Source organism: Panthera uncia, chromosome F1 (assembly GCF_023721935.1).
Source record: "Panthera uncia isolate 11264 chromosome F1, Puncia_PCG_1.0, whole genome shotgun sequence".
Taxonomy (NCBI): Eukaryota; Metazoa; Chordata; class Mammalia; order Carnivora; family Felidae; genus Panthera; species Panthera uncia.
Window position 1 is genome coordinate 10,083,558 of NC_064813.1, and position 19,315 is coordinate 10,102,872.

The 19,315-nt window shown below is 51.4% G+C and overlaps 1 protein-coding gene across 3 annotated transcripts in view; it reads left to right on the forward strand.

The window, feature by feature from the left end:
* Positions 1-7,425: 7,425 nt before the first annotated feature.
* Positions 7,426-19,315, forward strand: part of RCSD1 (RCSD domain containing 1) — a 74,342-nt gene continuing 62,452 nt past the window's right edge. Inside the window, exon 1 of one of the 3 annotated variants that reach the window (XM_049635156.1) lies at positions 7,426-7,627. In XM_049635156.1, coding sequence (XP_049491113.1) covers positions 7,565-7,627 — 63 coding nt within the window. In that variant the 5' untranslated portion in view covers positions 7,426-7,564. Of the gene's footprint in view, positions 7,628-8,049; positions 8,198-19,315 lie in introns of those variants that run through there. The other 2 variants (XM_049635154.1, XM_049635155.1) reach the window with 2 other exon arrangements.

The following is a 19,315-nucleotide window of genomic DNA, read 5'->3' on the forward strand; positions in this document are numbered from 1 at the left end:
CGAGCAAATGGATGAATAGTGAGACCACCACAAGAGGAAAAGAGAAACTAACAGGTGACGCCATGGATTTTTAGCAGAGTTTTGCAGACGTGCGCTGTGCTGGGGTTGCAAATGAGCACATGTGTGCAGACAACTTTCCACTTCATTCTTTGCCTGTTGTCCGTGTAAAAAAGCAGAGGGGGATGAGTAGTAGGCGGGACTCGGGTACTCACGTTTCTCATAACCCGTTCTACTTCATTCGTGTAGAATCATCGCGGATATTTATTTTAAGGCCATGTGGATTTTTATTTTAAGGCCAAAGCCTCCAGCCTTGGACAAGCTCTGCCCAATCCCAGATACTGATTCACATTAGTAAACGCCTCTACAAGCAAACCTGCCTCAGCACTTACCGATGCCAACGATATCCTACAAGAAATTGTGATACGCAGTTATTCTAGGAAAACGTACTTTTAATTCTGTACCTACCACCCACTTTTCTTTCTAGAAGGAATCAGTCCTTTTTCTTTTTAAGGACAAGGAAAGGGGCGCCTGGGTGGCTCAGTTGCTTACGCATCCGACTTCAGCTCAGGGCATGATCTTGAGGTCCGTGAGTTCGAGCCCCATGCCGGGATTCTTTGCTGACCGCCCAGAGCCTGGAGCCCGCTTCTGATTCTGTGTCTCCCTCTCTCTCTGCCTCCCCCCACGCCACTCATGCTCTGTCTCTGACTCTCAAAAATGAATAAATGTTAAAAAAAAAAAAAAGAATAAGGAAAAATAGATGATTATCTATACCTGCTCCCCCAAACTCAGATGGGAATTAAGACACTTCAAATTCTGACAGTGATTAATCTCATTTATTCAATCTAAATTTTTTTCGTTTCCAATAGGTATTAGCCAGGTTTCCCACTTTTTTTGGGGGGGTGGCATCGTATTCTCCCATCTCTGTTTATCTCTGTATGTGTGTGCTTCTCTCTCTGCCCTTCTGTCCCATCTCTTTCTCCACATCTCTGCTGAACATTTTTTCAGGAACTCCTTTCCCTGCGCTGGTATATATGTCTGATTTTGTCTTCTAAGTTTGTGTTTATCTGAATCACGTGGACGCTAAGTTTGTGTCTCTCTGACTCACTTTCAGCTATAACAAAATATTGTGCTCCAATGGCTTGAGCCACAAACAAATATATTGCTTCACGTAACAAGAAATCCAGGGGATAGTCCCTCTAGAACTGGTCAGTTCAGTGCCTTGATAGTCGTTGGGGTTCCTTATTTGATGAATATTCACTGAGTGCCTATTTGTGCCTGGCCTTGATTTAGGTATGTGGAATATACACGGACCAAAAAAGAAACAAAAGACTCCGTCCTCCTCCTGGAGTTTCTGTTCTGGCTCTTGCCAGCTTTGCCTCATAGTAGCAAAATGGTCGATGCACTCCCAGGCATAACATTAGGTAGGAAAACACCCAATATTTATAGAGCTTCTCTTCCTATGTGTTTATCAGAAAGCATAAAGATTTTCCCCTTTTATCTCATTGGCCAACATGTCCTCACTTATTTCTCTCCAATCCAATTTCTGGCAAGAGGAATGTTATTTCCATAATTGGCTTAGACTATTCAGGATTTACCTCTTGGCTGAAGCTTACAAGACACACTGATACCTGGCACCACTCCCTGTCCACTGGGGTGGGGCCCAGGAATAGATTTTTAAAAAATTTTTTTTAATGTTTTATTTATTTTTAGGACAGAGAGAGACAGAGCATGAGTGGGGATGGGTCAGAGAGAGAGCGGCAGACACAGAATCCGGAGCAGGCTCCAGGCTCCGAGCTGTCAGCACAGAGCCCGACGCGGGGCTCGAACTCAAGAACCGTGAGATCATGACCTGAGCCGAAGTCAGACGCTCAACCGACTGAGCCACCCAGACGCCCCTAGATATTTTTTTTTCAAAGCTCCTTGAGGCATTCTAGTTTACGGCTGGAGGTGAGGCTGGTTCTCAGGTGCTCTGCTTGAGATGCTTCAAGGCTGAGAAGGTTTGAGATTCCTTGTAGGGCTGTGTAATATCATTCCAGAACATGGGGTCTGCCTCAGAAGGAGAAGGTCGCAATCTTTTGGGGCCTCCAGACCACCCACTTTGGGTTTTTGTCAACACTGTTCCTTGGCCTTGGTGATGGGACCACGTTCCTAGCTGAGCTGCCCCTGCCCCACCCTAGGAAATCCCTAATTGGCCTTCTCTCAGCTTTGGACCCCCAGCCCCTTCCTAGGTGCATCTGAGCCGAGTGCAGGCTTTGTCAGTACATACAGCCCTCCCTCAGTCCAGTTTGGTTCTTTGATTTCTTCTTTTTTTAAATCCTCCAAATCACAAAGATGCATGTAGTTATCGCAACCACAGAAAGATATTTGTACAAAGACTTGAATAATCTCCCCCTTCCTGTCTCCATCCTCTGTCACGCCAGAGGACCGGGTATTCTCTGCCTATCGTCTCTCTCCAAAGCAGGGGACAGTAGACCCCCCCCCCCCGCCACCTTGTGGATGTCTGGGTAGGGGTGGAGCGGGGAGGAACAGACGACGGAGGGACTGGATAGGGAGTCAGTTGAAATCAAAGAAATGGGACAGCTCGATTCTTCCCCCACCACCTTTGTTCTTCATTTCTTTAGTTTGAAATAATTTTAAACATTGAGAAAAGCTGTAGGATTAATACAAAGACCCCCACATCGCCTTCACCCAGGAGTCCTTATGGTGTTGCCAATTATCCTAATAATTTCTTTTTTTCAGCTTTACTGAGGTATCGTTATATGGACTGGTAACACTGTAAGATACTTAAAGTGTATGTGGCCATGATTTGATACAGGTGCCTACGATAACCCTTTGATAGACTTTATAGTAAAAAAAAAAAAATAGACTTTATAGTCAAAGCAGCCAACCCAGAACCACACATGGAACCAGTGGTCACGTGACCTCCATCTCCTTCAGCCTAGGCCCCTTCCCCGCACTTCCTCTGACTGCACTTGGAGACTATGGACCCGTCACTTTGAGGAATGTCTTCCTACGTAGCTTCTGCAACGTTTCCTCATGATTAGATTCGGTTTATGCACTTTGGGCAAGAATATCACAGAAGTGATGGTATGTTCCTATTGTATCCCATCAGGTAACATGTGATATCAGTTTGCCCCACTGTCGGTCATGTTTACTTTGATCACTTGGTTAATATGGTGTCTGTTACGGTTGTTCCCTGTAAAGGTGCTTTCTCCCCTTTGTAATTTATTTTTTTATTATTTTATGTTTTTTAACTTTTTTTTTTTTTATTTATTTTTGAGACAGAGAGAGACAGAGCATGAACAGGGGAGGGGCAGAGAGGGAGACACAGAATCGGAAGCAGGCTCCAGGCTCTGAGCCATCAGCCCAGAGCCCGACGCGGGGCTCGAACTCACGGACCGCGAGATCGTGACCTGAGCCGAAGTCGGACGCTCAACCGACTGAGCCACCAAGGCGCCCCTCTCCCCTTTGTAATTAATGAGTAACTTGTAGGGGCGATCTTTTTAAATCATGTAAAATCCCATTCCTCATCTCGTTTTTCCCCCACTGGATTTAACACCCCATAATGTTTCTCACCTGAAATTATAGCTATGATGATTGTCACACGGCAGTTTTCTTCTAAACTTTGTTTTACATTTGTTCATTGGTATTGTGTGGTAAGAACCTTCTCTTCTCCCACTTGTTTGTTTATATCAGTTTAGACCTATGAACTTCTTTTATTTTTTTTTTTAAGTTTATTTGGAGAAAGACAAAGAGCGGGGGGAGGGGAAGAGAGAGAATCCCAAGCAGGCTGTATGCTCAGCACAGAACCCGGCGTGGGGCTCGAACTCACGACCGTGAGGTCGTGACCTAAGCCGATACTCCTGTAAGCGGGCTTCGGTGTCTTTTTAGTGTCTCTCTGTCATTCATTGAGAACTTCCATATTTTCTGTCAAAACAAGTTCCAGGCTCATCTTGTTCTTTATCTGCCCCAGCCCTGTCATCACCCATTTCTCCAAGGAGCCTGCGTTCCTTTAGTGGAGAATGGTATTTAGAAACCAAGACCTGGGCTCTGGGTGCACTGATTGCTACTGGGGTGTCACTGCTCCTACGCTCTCTCAGTGGCTCAAACTAAGAAATAGATGCATGTAGGTATATGCATTGCTATTTACAGCTATCTACAGGCTGAAAGCCATGACTCCACACCATTACCTCCCATTCCAATCCAGCACCAGAGTTCATTCTAGTCCAGTCTAGTTCATTCTAGTCCCCCCACACCACCCCTTGCATATTTGTACCTCCCTTCACCATCAGCGAGAAACTTCTCTCCCACTGGCTTCGATATATCAACTTATTTGCTCGACTTCCCTGTGTAGCCAATCTCCTGACCCCCAAAGGGCCAATCACAAGCCTTCCTCATGAGGTCTCCAATCCCTGCTGACGGTTCTCCACACACTTCAACGTCTTCCCTATGGCTCCATTGCTACCCTGCTGCCTTCCTCCTCAACTGACCTTTCACACATGAAATACAGCTACCGTCTTCCTCTGGGAAACCCTCCCTGGCCACGCCGTAAACACATAAAAACCCTAAGTTTTTCCTTAGGGAAAAAATGCTTTCCTTTCAACGTTTTCAACTCCGTTCCTCAAGGATAGTCACCTGCGGCAGAATGAGTTGTTTTGTTTTTGCCACATCCCCTGAACTGAGGGCTGAAAGATCTATTTTTCTAAAGTTAATTATCTGCAGTCATGCAAGAATATTTGTTGGGTTCCTTGCTCTTAACCTTTTTAAAAGTTTTAGTTACTTAAGCAATCTCTACACCCCATGTGGGGCTCGAACTCATGACCCCGAGGTCAAGAGTCGTATGCTCTTCCAACCCAACCAGCCAGGTGCCCCTTCCTGCTCTTCATTTTAAAAATAGACCACCAGCAGCACGCTGTGGCCGCTTCCTAAGAGCTGAGTGAATGAGCTCTTCACACTTCTGTTCAAAAATTAAGTTACTGCCTAACTTCTCATGGCCTTCAATGATCGTTTCTCCCAGTGGGTCTTTTCTCCCCTTGGAGACCTATCTATGGAAAAGGCTTTGTCTTCGATTTAAAGACAAAGATTCTACTTACTTGCTTCACTTATTCGTTTGTCCACTCACTCGCCCAATATCTGTTGAGGGCCTGCCATGTGCGTCCGGCTGCCCGTGGTGATACGGGCTCCACTAGGGGATCCCTGCCCTGGCTGTGTCTCTGTTGCTCTCTGTTCTTCAACGTGCCCTGGCCTTTATTTACTGCTTGGCTGGTTCAGACTGCAAGGCTGTGTGAAGGGGGCGTGGGAGAAAGTAAAGGAAGTGGGTCCTGATGAGACAGCCAGCCCCCCAGAGAGGGAGGGGAACCACCCCCTCCGAGCCACTTTCCCTTCCCCTTAGGCTGTCAGCTTCTCCCAGCCCATAGGGCGGCAAGTCACAATCCCAGGTGACCCAGCAAAAACAGAGTGTTTACCAGCGGGCTATCGTGACTCTGGCTTCTGGGGATCTTCTGGAGGGGCAGGAGGGGCACACCCCCCACCCCTACTCATGGCTGCTGAAACTGAGCTCAGAGCTGTCGCTCCCCCCCCCCCCCCCCCCCGACCCCTCTCTCCCCATTTTCCATTCCTGCCTCCAGTGAAGGTCTCTGCCTGGGGCCCAAAGCTGCAGCAGCTCTCTACTCTGCAGATCTCGAGACCCCGGAGCATGGCAGAGGCCGAGTTTGTTCGCACTGTGGGCTATGGGTTCTCACTGGGCAAGGGAAGGCCTGGGGCAGGGCGTGGGGTGCAGCTGCAAGTTACCTTGGGTGACTGAGATGCTATCTGGGCCTAACGGTTTCCTTTGGGTAGGCACTTCCGTCCTTCTGTTTTGAAGCCAGAAACCTGTGCCGGGGCAGTCCCCTCGGCTCCCTTTCTGAGCCGAAAGGAAGGGTGACAAGATGGAGGCAGAAAGAGGCGCCATGAGTCAGGGTTAGAAGACATGGTAAGAAACTATGTTCCTGTCACCAGCTCAGCCATGCCCCTTTAAAAGGAAGAAAGGAAGGGGCGCTGAGAGCGGCTCAGTCGGTTAAGCGTCTGATTTCAGATCAGGTCATGATCTCATGGTTGATGAGTTCGAGCCCCGCATCAGGCTCTGGGCTGACCGCTCTAGAGCCTGGAGCCTGCTTCAGATTCTGTGTCTCCCTCTGTCTGCCCCTCTGCTGCTTGCACTCTGTCTCTCACATCGTCTGAAAAAATAAATAAACATTTAAAAAAATTTTTTTGTTTTTTAAAAAGGAAGAAAGGAAAACAATCACAGCCACAAGTATGCATTGGAAGGTACCAGGAAATCTCCTTTCCTGCTGCCAGTCCTGCCCTAGAGTCCTCACATCTGTAGCTGTGTGGCTGAAACGGGGAGGGGACCCTTTCCTTGGGCCCCAGAATGCCCTGCTCTAAATAAAAGAAAGATCTGGTCCCTACCGATTGGAGCTTGTACACAAAGTGAAACATTGTAAAAATAGCTACTCTTCTCAGAGTGACTACTAAACTGTACAGATTGAGGAAACCGGGGATCAGAGAGGTCAAGTGACCCGTCCAAGGAAACTCAGCAAGAAAGTAGCAGAGCTAGAATACAACCCTCAATCTGTCTCTGAAATCAAGGTCTTTGCCCCCGTTGTTCCATTCAGTTTGATGAACTAGAAAATACTTTGGCATTCGGGCTGTTAGTGTTTTAGAAAGTCAGGCTTTAGAAGGTTCTATGATAGGAAGAAGGTCATGTTTCTAAGACTGGTACCCAAAGCAGCAATCGGAGGGCCTGAAAGCCCCCCGGGGTGGTGTTGGGATGAACAGCAGAGTCAGGGCAGCTCTCCCTAGTGTGAGCAAACTCTCAACTTGTTTCCTTTATGGGATTCTCTGTATATTTCCCTTCACAGGGCCCGCTGCCTCTGAAGAGGGCCCTCCCTGTCCCCGGTGCCCTGGGTGAGGCCTTGGGCATGGGGGCAGGACAGGAGGCCTCCCTCCCTGCCAGCCAATACCCACCCCTCATAATCCCTGCACCCATGTCCCCTCTTCTCTCTGTCCTGGGAGGAGGGATCCAGAAGGGGCACCTGGGGCGGGTGGCCAGTGTACAAGCTGGTAGCAGATTCATCCCTCCGGTGTGGCCTCCTCATCTTCCAGCCTCTTGGCTGCCCAGAGGGCTGGGACAGCGCTGGGGGAGGGCTGCTATGCTGGGTCTTCTGGGAATCGGATGTTCAGGATCTTGGCCTTTACTCTATTTTACAGGAACGGGAAAAGGCCCTTTAGCAAGCAGCTTGTAGGAGCTGAAATTCCCACAGAATCCAATGCATCAGTCTAATCAGGGGAAAAGAAAAAGATTTCACACCACAGGGAACATGAAAATCTTTGCTTGGATTTCTTGTCCTTCCTCCCCAACCCTACCCCCCCCACCCCCACCCCGCCCTATACACAGATGAGAGACGGATAGATTGATAGCGGTTTCCTGAAAATGTGACCGTGCACGTGGAAAAGAAAGGCGAAAATAGGAAAGGTGGTCCTGTCGGTGCCACCCTGAGCGTTGCCACAGCTCCCGTCTGGGGCCATGAGAGAGCAAAGTCGCCTCCACAGTCCTCTCGCTCCCACGCCAGAACGCCAGGAAACCCAGGTATGACATGAATGCAATAATTTAAAAAAAAAAAAAAAAAAAGGAAGAAAGCAACAAGGATGCACGTAAAAGAAACAGAAAAGAGGGGAGAGGAAAGGAATAGAAGAACAACTTTAACTTTTAGAGCCAGAAAAAGGCATGTGAAAGGAGGGCGAGGTTGAAAAGGGCTGGGCCCCGGGCAAAGACCGGGGTCCGGCGGAAACTTCGCGAGGAAGAGGGGCCAGGCGGTTGTCCCATCCCCATGTTTGGGCAGATTAATGGAGTCGCGGCTCCCTCGCCCGAGTCCTGCCCTGGGAGGGGACAGTATCTGTTTAGATTTGCGTCTAAATTTAAACCCTGATCGCCGGCCTCCCTCCCCCGCTCCCCACCCCTTCCCCCCCCCCCCCCCCCCCCGCCCCCCCCCTCCCTCGTGCTCTCGCGCAGGGCCGGGCCGCCCGCAGTCCCGAGCGAGGCAGCCGGCGCGCCGCCGCCCCCTTGCCCTGCGCGCCGCAGCCCCGGCCCGGCGGGCGCGGGGAGCCGAGCGGACAGCGAGCGCGGCCGCCGCGGAGCCGGCACCTGGAGGCCATGGAGGTAAAGCCCCGGGCGCAGGGCTGGGGGCGCGGGGCTGCGGCCGCCCCCCCCAAGGGAGGGTGGACGCGCCCCGGAGCGCCCCGTGCTCCCCGGGAGACACCCCCCCCCCGGGGCGGCTGGGGGACCCGAGAGGGAGCGCGCGGAGTGGGGGGGGGGGGGGAGGTCGAAGGTCCCGCCCGGGGGCTCCAGGTGGGGGGTGTGGACCTCCGGGCTTCAGAATCCAAGAGTGCGGTGCAGCCGACTGCGTAAACGCGCGAACGCGTGGGCGAACACTCGCACGGAAGCCGAAGCCCCCGAATCTGCGGAGAGGACGGGTACTGAAAAGGGAAACAGAACGGGCGACGCGAGGCACTTCTGTGCCCGGCTGTGGGCTTCCCTTTTCCACTGCAGACTGGCCTCTTACAGAGAGTCCTCTTGCTTGTCAAGCCCCAGTCTGTCGCATGTCCTTTCAGAACTTTCCGAGAAGCTCCCCTCGTGGGCAGTGAAATGGCACCGTTTCTGGTACACGCGCGAGTCCCCTGCATGTCCCCGCCGTCTGAGGTGTGCTGGCCGCGTGCGGGGGGCGCACCCCGGGGGAGGCTCTCCGCGGCTCCCTTCTGTGCGTGGGTCTTTCCTGGCGCCGTTCCGGCCTCAGTGGGGTCCAGGCGCCGCTGTCCTGTGCAGGAATGCCCGCTGGATTCCCCGGTCCCTCCCTTGGCCACATTTGGAGGCGTCCGTAGATTTCCCCCTTGAAATGGAGACCTGACCTTCAGCCCTCAGCCACTCTTAGCAGGACAGGGCTTTCAACAACGATGAAAGGAGAAGGTGCAAATGTTATGTGGCTTCTAAGGTGATTCCCACCCACATTCACCGCTGGAAGTGCGCCTGCCAGGGGTGCCACTCCCACCCATGTTCAAAACGAAAACTGTTCCTCCTGAGGCTGGCAGCGACAATCAACTCACAGACAGTTGTCTCTCTTCCCAGCTCCAGGCTCTGTGCAGGAGCCCCGGCTGGCTGTCCTAAGCTAGACTCTCTGCTGGGCCTGCCTCTGTGACTTCTCTGCAGGGCTGTGGGTCTGTATGGAGCAGGCATCCCGCGTTCAGGCATGCAGCTCGACCGGTTGTCTTCAAGGAACAGGGATCATCTTCAGGGAGCCTGCAGAGTGTGGGATGGACCCTCGGTAGCAACATTTGCAAGTCAGGGAAACTCAGGCAGATCAGGGCTGCGGAGGGGTGGCAGGGAACTCTGGGCAAAGCTCAGCAGGTGGTGTTCACAGTCGGCCTCGGGATACCCTCCGGCGATACGGCCTCAGGGCAGATCAGGGCAGATCAGGGGCGGAGGAGGGAGACGGCCCCCCGGGGCGCCTGGGTGGTCAGGCAGGGTGAATGAAGGCTCCTAGAGAAGTTGCTTGAGAAGTGGGTTCCCTCAGGGGGCACCTGGGTGGCTCAGTCAACTTCCACTCAGGTCGTGATTTCAAGGTTCGTGAGTTCGAGCCCCGTGTCAAGCTCTGTGCAGACAGCTCAGAGCCTGGAGCCCGCTGTGGCTGTAATTCTGTGTCTCCCTCTCTCTCTCTGCCCCTCACCCACTCGTGCTCTCTCTCTCTCTCTCTCAAAAATAAATAGACATTAAAAATGTTAAAAAGTGGGTTCCCTCCTCTGGGAGAGTATAGGGGGCCTCAGGCCCTAGGCTAGAGGTTCAATATGATGTAGGACCTGGCTCATTTCTTGCAGAAATGGACTGGGGATAAGAGCAAAGCACGCTTTAGGCTTAAAAGCATGTTGCCGCTTGAGGGCCAAATGCGTGTGTGAACTTTGTTCTGGGAAGAGGTAGAGGGACTCCTTCCACAGAGGCACTCTCTTCTCCCTCAGCTGAGGAAGGAATGGTGTGCGGGGAGGGGTGGGGAGGGAGGCCCCGAAATTCTCACCTGAGCAACTTCCTGTGTGGCTTGGGGCCGGTGTTGGGTGGGGGGGGGGGGCCCCCCCCTCTGTGCCCCCCCCCTCCCGGCTCCAGAGATGCGTAGTGTAGTTACTGACGGGGGAATCTCACCAAGATGGGGGGTGTGGGGGGTGAGGGGGGATGAGAGGAATTGCTCAGCTAGCCAGGAAGTCTGTCAATGTGCCCTGCTTTTGAAGTTTCTTTGTCAAAACGACTGAAAAAAGAACTTGGACTGCGGGGCCCTGGAAAAGGACGTAAAGAGGAAACCGAGAGGCTGGGGAAGTGACAGTTCTGAACCAGGAAGTAAACTTTTTATGGGGGGTCATGGTATGCAGGAGTGGGGTTTGGGAACTCCTGCCAGCTCGCAGAGTAAAACCCTCTTTTGAGAGATGAGACTCCCTTTGGAGCTTGAAGGCACCACTATACTTAGGGAGAAACTGAGTTATATTACTTCTCAGCATTAGGAATTCAAGTCAGACCAACAGGGCTGACTCAACATTCATTCTCTAGAACCCACTTGCCTATTAGAAGTCTTTGGCGAACCTTTTCTTTTTTTCAGTCACCGTTCCCATTATCGACAGTCTCAATCATTACTTCAGCCCTCGTTAAGCCCTCTGGAATAAACAAGATAAAGATGGGTTTGAAAAGCTCACACGCAGTCCGGTAGGGGAGATGGGACTTACTAGACCCCGTCGTGGACGCAATTTTCAGATGGGTGAATGCCAAATGAATGACTACCGCAGATCATAAGTGCTACAGTATTCCGATATTTCGAGGTGAGACTTGACAGAAGCCCTGAAAGAAGGGTGGGTGGTGAGGAGGAGAAGGCATAAGGAATGGGTACAGGGAGAACATGCCAGCTTTGTTCAGGAAAGTAGGCCAGTTGGCTGGAGAGGAAGGTAGGGAAGCAGTGAGAGAAAAAAAAAAAAAAATGAAAGTAATAAGATAAAAACCACAGGGCCTCCAAGTATAGTGGATGCTGGCCAAGTGGGTGAGTGGGAGCTGGAATCCAAGCCATCTGGAGGAAGGGGTTACTTTTTCTTCCCACAAAGTCTCCTTGTCTCGCTGTGCCCCCAAGGGGTGCCTTTTTCTAAATCAGACAGAGGCCAGCTGCAGGCCTCAAAGGCCAGGTAGTGGATGGCCCCGGGTTCTGCTCCATGGACAGTAGGAAACTGCCGGGCATTTAGTAAGATGGCGGCCGGGAGGTTGCAGGGATGAGTTGGCAGAAATGCCAGTTCATTGAGTGAGCAGGGGAAGTAGGCCGAGAAGCTTCTCTGAGGGTCCGCGCCCAGAGTCTGACTTCGAGAGACAAAAAGGATGGAAACGATGCAGGAGTGAAGACCCCGTGTTGAAGGAGAAATGAGAATTGACGGCTGGTGTGTGAGCTCAGTTAGCACAGTGCCTAGAAGTATAATCATCTCATTTCTCAAGAGAAGTTTGCTTGGGAAATGAATTAACAGCCACAGGGAACTCCTTGACCTCTCTGTCCGCGGCTCCAGTGTCTCCGCCTTGGGAAGCCTTCCCAGATGCCCCCAGGGTCGTCGACCTCGCTCTCAGAGCACTTTGTTCAAGCTGCATTAGAGTCCTAAGTCGACTTGGAATTGCCTGCCCACCTGGCCCTCTCCCTGGAAGGCCCAGCAGACCGTAAAAGGTTTTTGAACGAGGAAATAAATAAATGATCGATGATGGGAGAGAGATCGGATTTTGTAATTTAATCTTATTTGTTTTACTTTATTTTTTTTTTTTTACATTTATTTATTTTTGAGAGACAGAGACAGACTATGAGCAGGAGTGAGGCAGAGGGAGAGAGAGAGAGGGAGACAGAATCGGAAGCAGGCTCCAGGCTCTGAGCTGTCAGTGCAGATCCTGACACGGGGCTCGAACTCACAAACCTCGAGATCATGACCTGAACCGAAGTCGGATGCCTAACTGCCTGAGCCACCCAGGTGCCCCCATGGGATTTTTTTTTTTTAAAGCAAGGTTCAGGTATATTGGTTTTGGGATGCCCAGCACTCCATGAGAAATACAGGCCTCCCAAGATGCAAATGCGATTCATTTTTAGAAGAGATCATAGGTGACATCACTGTGGATAGGAGCCCAGAAGAGAGAATTATATAGTAAAGAAAGAGCTGGAGACTTAGGACATCTACGTTAAATTAATATCCTTAGTTGTTTAAGTATAAGTTGCAGGCCCTATCAAATAGCCTGAGAGTGCTTGCAAAAAGTTTAATTTTTACAGACTAAATGCTTCACGTGTTCAACTAATAGTAGACACGGGAAAATTAAACTTATCTCCCACGGCCATATGTCTATTTCGTTGAACAAATGAAAGATTTCGTCTGGGACCATTAAAGTTTATTGCCACTGAGCAAACAATGGATTTCTAATTTCGATGGAGACAGTTAATGAGCCCTTTTCTCTGAGGCAACTCCACGTCCTTCCCAGGTATTCTTGGTTATTCGTCCATTTATTCCGTATTTACTGAGCATTTATTGCATACTAAAGCTTGTGTTTGAAATGTTACCTGTGGGGCTGTCATATCTTTTATCCTTGCAGACTGTCAGTAGCACGATGACGAGAGAAAGAGGGAGGTACAGAGTGTGTGTGTACGTGTGTGTGTGCCTGTATATATATATATTTTTAACCTTTATTTATTTATTTTTGAGACAGAGAGAGACAGAGCATGAACGGGGGAGGGTCAGAGAGAGGGAGACACAGAATCTGAAACAGGCTCCGGGCTCTGAGCTGTCAGCACAGAGCCCGACGCGGGGCTTGAACTCACGGACCTCAAGATCATGACCTGAGCCGAAGTCGGCCGCCCAACCAACTGAGCCACCCAGGCGCCCCAGTGCCTGTGTATTTAACGTATTCCGTTTGTAACCTGCTTTTTCACTGATTTTTTTTTTTTATTTCATTAAATTTTTTTTTAACCACAATTTCACCAACAGCCTTTGCTGGTTTTGGACTCCCCCTCTCACTGAGCCATATGTTGGCTGCTGGCTGGAGTTTATGGGTCATAATCAGGGACCGCATGGCCTCTGGAAGCTGGAGTTTAGCTGGGAGGACTTGTGGGCATGCCCCCATAGCCCCACATTTCTCTCTGGCTCCCAGGTGCTCTGTGGGACCCACAAAGTTACACTGGCTTCCACTTAGCTGACACCTTTCATTCAAGGGGCTGCAGTGACAGCGGGAACTTGGGGCAGTCGAACTGAAAGGGCCCAGGCCCGATCACAGGAGGGGTGAGTGTGCATTCCTGGGAGGGAGTCAGGTTTCAGAGCCTGATCCGCAGGGAGCCTCCTCTGGGCAAGGCGAGCGGTTCCGTGGGAAATCTGAACGCTGGCGGCTCAGCAGCCCGGTAATCTTATCAGGGCCACAGGGGAAAGCATTTTGGTTCCAGAGAAGTCTGAAGGCAGCCCTGCCTTCCTCTAGTATTAGTTTTAGGTTTGCAGCCAGCTTGACCAGCCCTACTCCACTCACTACAATTGAAACATCTCAAGGCTGTGGGTGGAATGAAACCATCTCTCGCTGTCCCCCCTCCGTGCCCCTTCACCCCTTCCCCCCCGCCCCCCCCCCATCATAAGGGAGGAAGCCGAGACACTGAGGTTGCTGTTGGACCTTTGGAAAGCCAACAGCAATGCTTCTCTCATCTGGGGAGGAGTGCAGCCTAAGCCTTGAGAAGTACGATCGTCAGTTTCATCACAAAAGCGATACCACTTCATGTTCGGCCTTCGGGGTATCATACAGACATTTTTATCTCTGTGTGCAAAAGAGGACAAACGATACTGCGGACACAGTGCTAGGGCTTGGTGGCCGCCATCAACCTTACTGCCCTGAGGCTCTCCAGGAGCTCACCTCCTGAATGGATCTACCTGAGTCAGACCGGCGAGGACACTGCCCTTGTACCCTGGTCGTTTGGGCAGTGAACGCCCCATCTTCTTCCTTTGGGGGCCTCCTGGATACCTGTCTTCCGGGGGATTGTGGACAATGACGGCTGAGCCTGCGAGGCTCCCCTGTAAAGGCTCATTTGGATGGGTCACATCCTTTTCTGGGAGAAGGGGCTCTAGCCACTGCATCACAGCTCCAGTGGCTCCCTGGGAAGGTGATGTGGATGTGTAGGACGTGTAGGAGACCTTTCTGAGATGCCATCAGAGCCCATCCTTAATGGATAGTGTTGGGGCCCCCAGGCTGGAAGCACTGAGAAATTCCGAACACCGGAGTCCGACATTCTCTCCAGCCAAGAAACTAAGTGTCTGCATCGCCAGACGTCCCCAGCCTTTTGTTTGGAACCTGCTTGTGCCATATCAGGACCACCCTCCTGGCCTCGGGGTAGCAATCACAGCTCTTTCCCAGACTGGATGTTCTGTAATCGATCCCTACCAATTCACAGGACACCACACCCTCGCTCTTTAATTAGGCCAGGCACCGGGGGCACAAAGATAAACGCCTCACCCCGCCCAGCCTTGCAGAACTCAGGTCTGGGGGCAGGGCGAGCACCCAACAGTGCAGAACTGAGGTTTGAGCTCCCAAGCACCCAGGAGAGGCAACGCACCTGGCCTGAATTCAGGGGGACTTCCTGTGACAGACCGTTTCTAAGTTGAGTCTTGAGACATGAGTAGGAGTCTTGGTGCACAAAATTGGGACAAGTGTTCCAGTGAGAGGAAGTGACAAGAGCAAAGTGTTTGGTGCTCGAAACAGCATGGTGTGTCTGGGGAACCACCTGCCGTTCGTTCCTGGAGGATAAAGCGAGATAAAGGTATTTGCAGTTGGGGGACAGGATGGGGTTACAGAGAAATGTAAGTTACAGTTCCCGCCTTAAAGGAGCTCTCTTCTATTTGGGGAAACAAGACGTACACACATGACATAACATAAAAAAAAAATTCAAGATAGTGTCTTGGTAAGGTCTCAGGTGTGTAGGAGTTCAAAGGCAGCCTCTCTAATGGGAGCCAGAGAAAACTTGCTTCCTCTGCCGGGGATCCCCCCACAAAGGTGCAGCCTCCTGGCGGCCCTGGGGGTGCTCAGCCATGGGGATTTCAACCCGGTGACGAGCGTGCTGTGCCCCAGGCCTGCACCTGCACACTCTTGCTGAGGAAATCCATATGAAACGGGCTGCGGGCCCCAGGGGAATGCCTTTGGTCAGGCTCACCCGAAGTCACCCCCACGGCCCTCTTTCCTTCCCCGACAGAAAGAGGCCTCTGGGACAGGGCACCTGGGTGGCTCACTCTGTGAAGCGTCTGACTTTGGCTCAGGTCATGATCTCACGGTTTGTGAGTTTGAGCCCCGCGTCGGGCTCTGTGCCCGGAGCCTGCTTCAGATGCTGTGTCTCCCTCTCTCTCTCTGCCCCTCCCCTGCTCACGCTCTGTCTCTCTCAAAAATGAATAAACTTTAAAGAAAAAAAAGAGAAAGAAAGAAAGAAAAAGAAAGAAAGAAAGAAAAGAAAGAAGGGAAGGGAAAGAAAAGAAAAAGAAAAGAAAAGAAAAGAAAAGAAAAGAAAAGAAAAGAAAAAAGAAAAGAAAAAAAAGAAAAGGCTTCTGGGAATAACCAGGCTCACAAAAAACCTCCTTGTCCATTCACACCTCTACCTGCAACCCCTCTCATTCTTCCCACTGTGGCTGTTGTGGCCGCACAGTGTGTGCATGTTCTAGAAAACCAGCGTTTACCTTTGGCCCAGGGCAGTGCAGGGACAGGCGAGGTGGGCCCAGCAGCAGCCGAGCATGTGCATCGCCCCGGCCGGACCCAGCGACACAGCACAACAGAAACAGGAAGCTGAGCTTGTGGCTGCTATTACGAAAGCCCAGCACCCACAGCAGAGGTCACTAAGAATTTACGTGTCACAATATGACACCCAGGGCTTCAGGCACCCTCGGGGCCTCCCCTGCAGACCCTTGCCCAGCACATGAGCTAAAGGGACAGCTCTGCCAGCATGAGGGGGTGGCCCCCACGTCACCCCCCCCTCCCCCCGCAAAATACATTCCCCGGCTTTGGGTCTCTGGCTCGTCTTGCTCTTGAGGTATGTTTTGATGGATCAGGGAGAAGTTCTGAGCAACCACATCGATGTCAGTGTGGGGGTGCCTACTAAAATACAGAGGTTTTGCCTAAGTTTATCTTTTTTTAGTCCTCATAAAGACCCACCACATCTGTTTTCGTCGGTGTGGTTCAGTTATGTCTAGAAGGTGACGGTAGTCTGGAAGAGCCAGGCCGCCCATTGGCCCCTGTTCTTTGTCCTGCACTGGAGAGGCTCTGACCGCCCCCACAGTGCCTGTGTGCTCACGGGGAGACCACAGGCCCCTCGGCCTGGCCACTCCTTCAGCTCAGGGCCAGCATACAATGGAGGCCAGGTGGCTAGGCCCGGGGCCTTAAAGGTCGGGCCGAGATTTACTCTGAGACCTTGCTACATATCGGAAAGATTTGCGAAAGGTTCCAGCTGTATCTCTGGGTGAAACTAGCCTAAGCGTCTATGGCCAAAAAAAAAAGGAAGTTTAAATAAAAATTCAGTTTTAGGGCTTAGGGTTTTGAGAGCAAGAAGGAATGTTAGCAATCTCTCCCGTTCCATTCATTTTAGTTTTTTTTTTTTTAATTTTTTAACCTTTATTTTCAGAGAGAGAGAGAGAGAGACAGTGAATTTTCAGAGAGAGAGAGAGAGAGAGACAGTGTGAGTGGGGGAGGGGCAGACACAGGGGGAGAGAAAGAGAATCCCAAGCAGGCTTCACGCTGCCAGTGCAGAACCCAGCGCGGGGCTTGAACCCACAAAACCACAAGATCGTGACTTGATCTTGTCAGACGCTTAACCGACTGAGCCACCCAGGTGTCCCTATTCCGTCCATTTTAAACATGAGGAAACTAAACAGAAATGCTTGACCGATGGTCATGCTTAAAATCAGTTAGTGGCGGGGCACCTGGGTGGCTCAGTTGGTTAATCGACTGACTTCGGCTCAGGTCATGATCTCGCGGTCTGTGAATTCGAGCCCCACATGGGGCTCTGGGCTGACAGCTCAGAGCCTGGAGCCTGCCTCATATTCTGGGTCTCCCCCTCTCTCTCTCTCTGTGCCCTCTCCCGCTCATGCTGTCTCTCTCTGTCTCTCAAAAATAAAATAAACACTAAAAAAAAAAAATCAGTTAGTGGCAAAATCAGACCTCCGCCAAAGGACTCTGGGTGCTCGGCGCAGGAACTTCCCTTGTACGGGGCACTGCACATCCGTGTGTTGAAATCAGCTCGTAATTCCTTTCTTGCCTCCCCAGTTCTGTGTATGGTCTACGTGCAGGCAGCGGTGCTCAGTTTCCTAGGTCATACCCAGCAAGCACCATTAACTCTGGGAGGGACAGGGACAGGAACAGCTTTTATTGTCATTGTTCTAACCCAGGAGCACAGAGATTGGGGGGGGGGGGGGGCTTGGAGGCCCAACCCCCCCAGGTGCAGTGCTATTCCCTTGTTCTCCTAGCCTCCCTCGAGGGGTCTTCCTGGGAGAGCCCCTGGCCCCTGTTTCCCAGTCGTGCCCAAATCCCCTCCCCTCCCCTGAAGTGAAGTATGCGGGAGAAGAACCGGGTTCCAAGCCCCTGTGTTTTCAGGGGCGATGAATGGGAGGCCCCGAGAGCTGCCGACGCCCAGGCGACAGCAAAGCGCCCGAGTGCTGCCCACGTGGGGGTCTAGAGCCCGTGGAGATGGCAGATAGAAGAGTTTGCTGGGACTGCCACAACGTGGCTGCAAACGAGGTGGCTTAGAACAACAGGGATGTATCCTCTGGGTTCTGGAGGCCAGATGGCTGCAATTGGTGTCCCAGGGCCACATTCCCTAAGGAGGCTCCGGGGAGTCTGTTCCCCGCCTCTTCCAGCTCCTGGCAGGCGCCGGCTTCCTTGGCTTGTGGCCACTGCAATCTTTGCCTCACGTTCACGTTACCTTCTCCTCTGTGTGTCTCTCGTAAGGACATGTGTCATTGGATTTAGGACCCACACTGATAATCCAGGGGAATTTCCCCATCTCAGAATCAATACCCTTTTACTAAATGAGGTAACATTCCCAGGTTCCAGAGACCATGGAGTGATCAGATCTTGGAGGGTGCCGTGTAGCTCACTACAGCGGGCAACTTGCTGTCCGTTCTAGGGGCAGGGGACTTGGGGATTGGCAGGGTGAATCCTTGGTTATTGCAAGCCACATTGGGACAATACCGCCTCTGTCACTGCCCTTGAGTGAATTACCAGTGAATATTTGTTGATATCTGTTGTGTGACCAATTTCCTGCCTCTCGGGTGGCAAGACCCACATCGGGGTGGATCGCAGCCACATTTCTTTCTGGTCAGAGCCACAGTTGGGAGACGAGGTCCATAGGGTGCCATGGGACATTGCCATGGAGCTATAAAGATTATCTCCCCCTGGTCTGGTCTCTTTCCAATGAGATAAGTGTGGTATTAGCTGGCTGGGAGGAGCCACTTAAGGTTATCCAGGATCAACTCCACATTCAGAAAGGATTGTGCCAACAAGATGATAAAATTGCATTTTATATGATGTCATTTGATATTCTGTTATCAACTACCTGTTCATTATTCATCCCTTTATTCACTGAGTTGGGGACATGTTTTGAGTGGCTACCAAATGGAAATTAACAAGACGCAATACCTGCTCTCAAGATCCATAGAGTTTGGAAGTGGAGAGGGTGCAGAGATGGAAGAAATGATACAAAACTGTTTGATTGGCTCTGTAAAGGCAGTGAGTAAGCAGTTTGGTGTCACACGTGATGACAGGTAATGGTCAGGACAGGCTAGTGTGTGTCTGTAAAGTGCAATTCCACGGTCTTAGCGGCTGAAGACAGCAAAGGTTTCTTTCTCTCACGCTACGTGTCGGTTAGGCGTTGGGGTGGGGGTAGGGGCGCCTGGGTGGCCCAGTCGGTTGAGCGTCCGACTTCAGCTCAGGTCATGATCTCGCGGTTCATGAGTTCGAGCCCCGCGTCGGGCTCTGTGCTGACGGCTCAGAGCCTGGAGCCTGCTTCCGATTCTGTGTCCCCCTCTCTGTCTGCCCACCCCTGCTTGTGCTTTCTCTGTCTCTCTCTGTCTTTCAAAAATGAATAAACATTAAAAAAAAAAAAAAGAAAAGAGTTGGGCTGGGGGTTCTGCTCCGTGTCCTTGTCCTCCCTCTGCGACCCGGGCTGACAGAGCAACTTCCATATGGAACATTGTCAGTTGTCCTGGCAGAGGGAAGGAAAGTTCTGGAGGACTG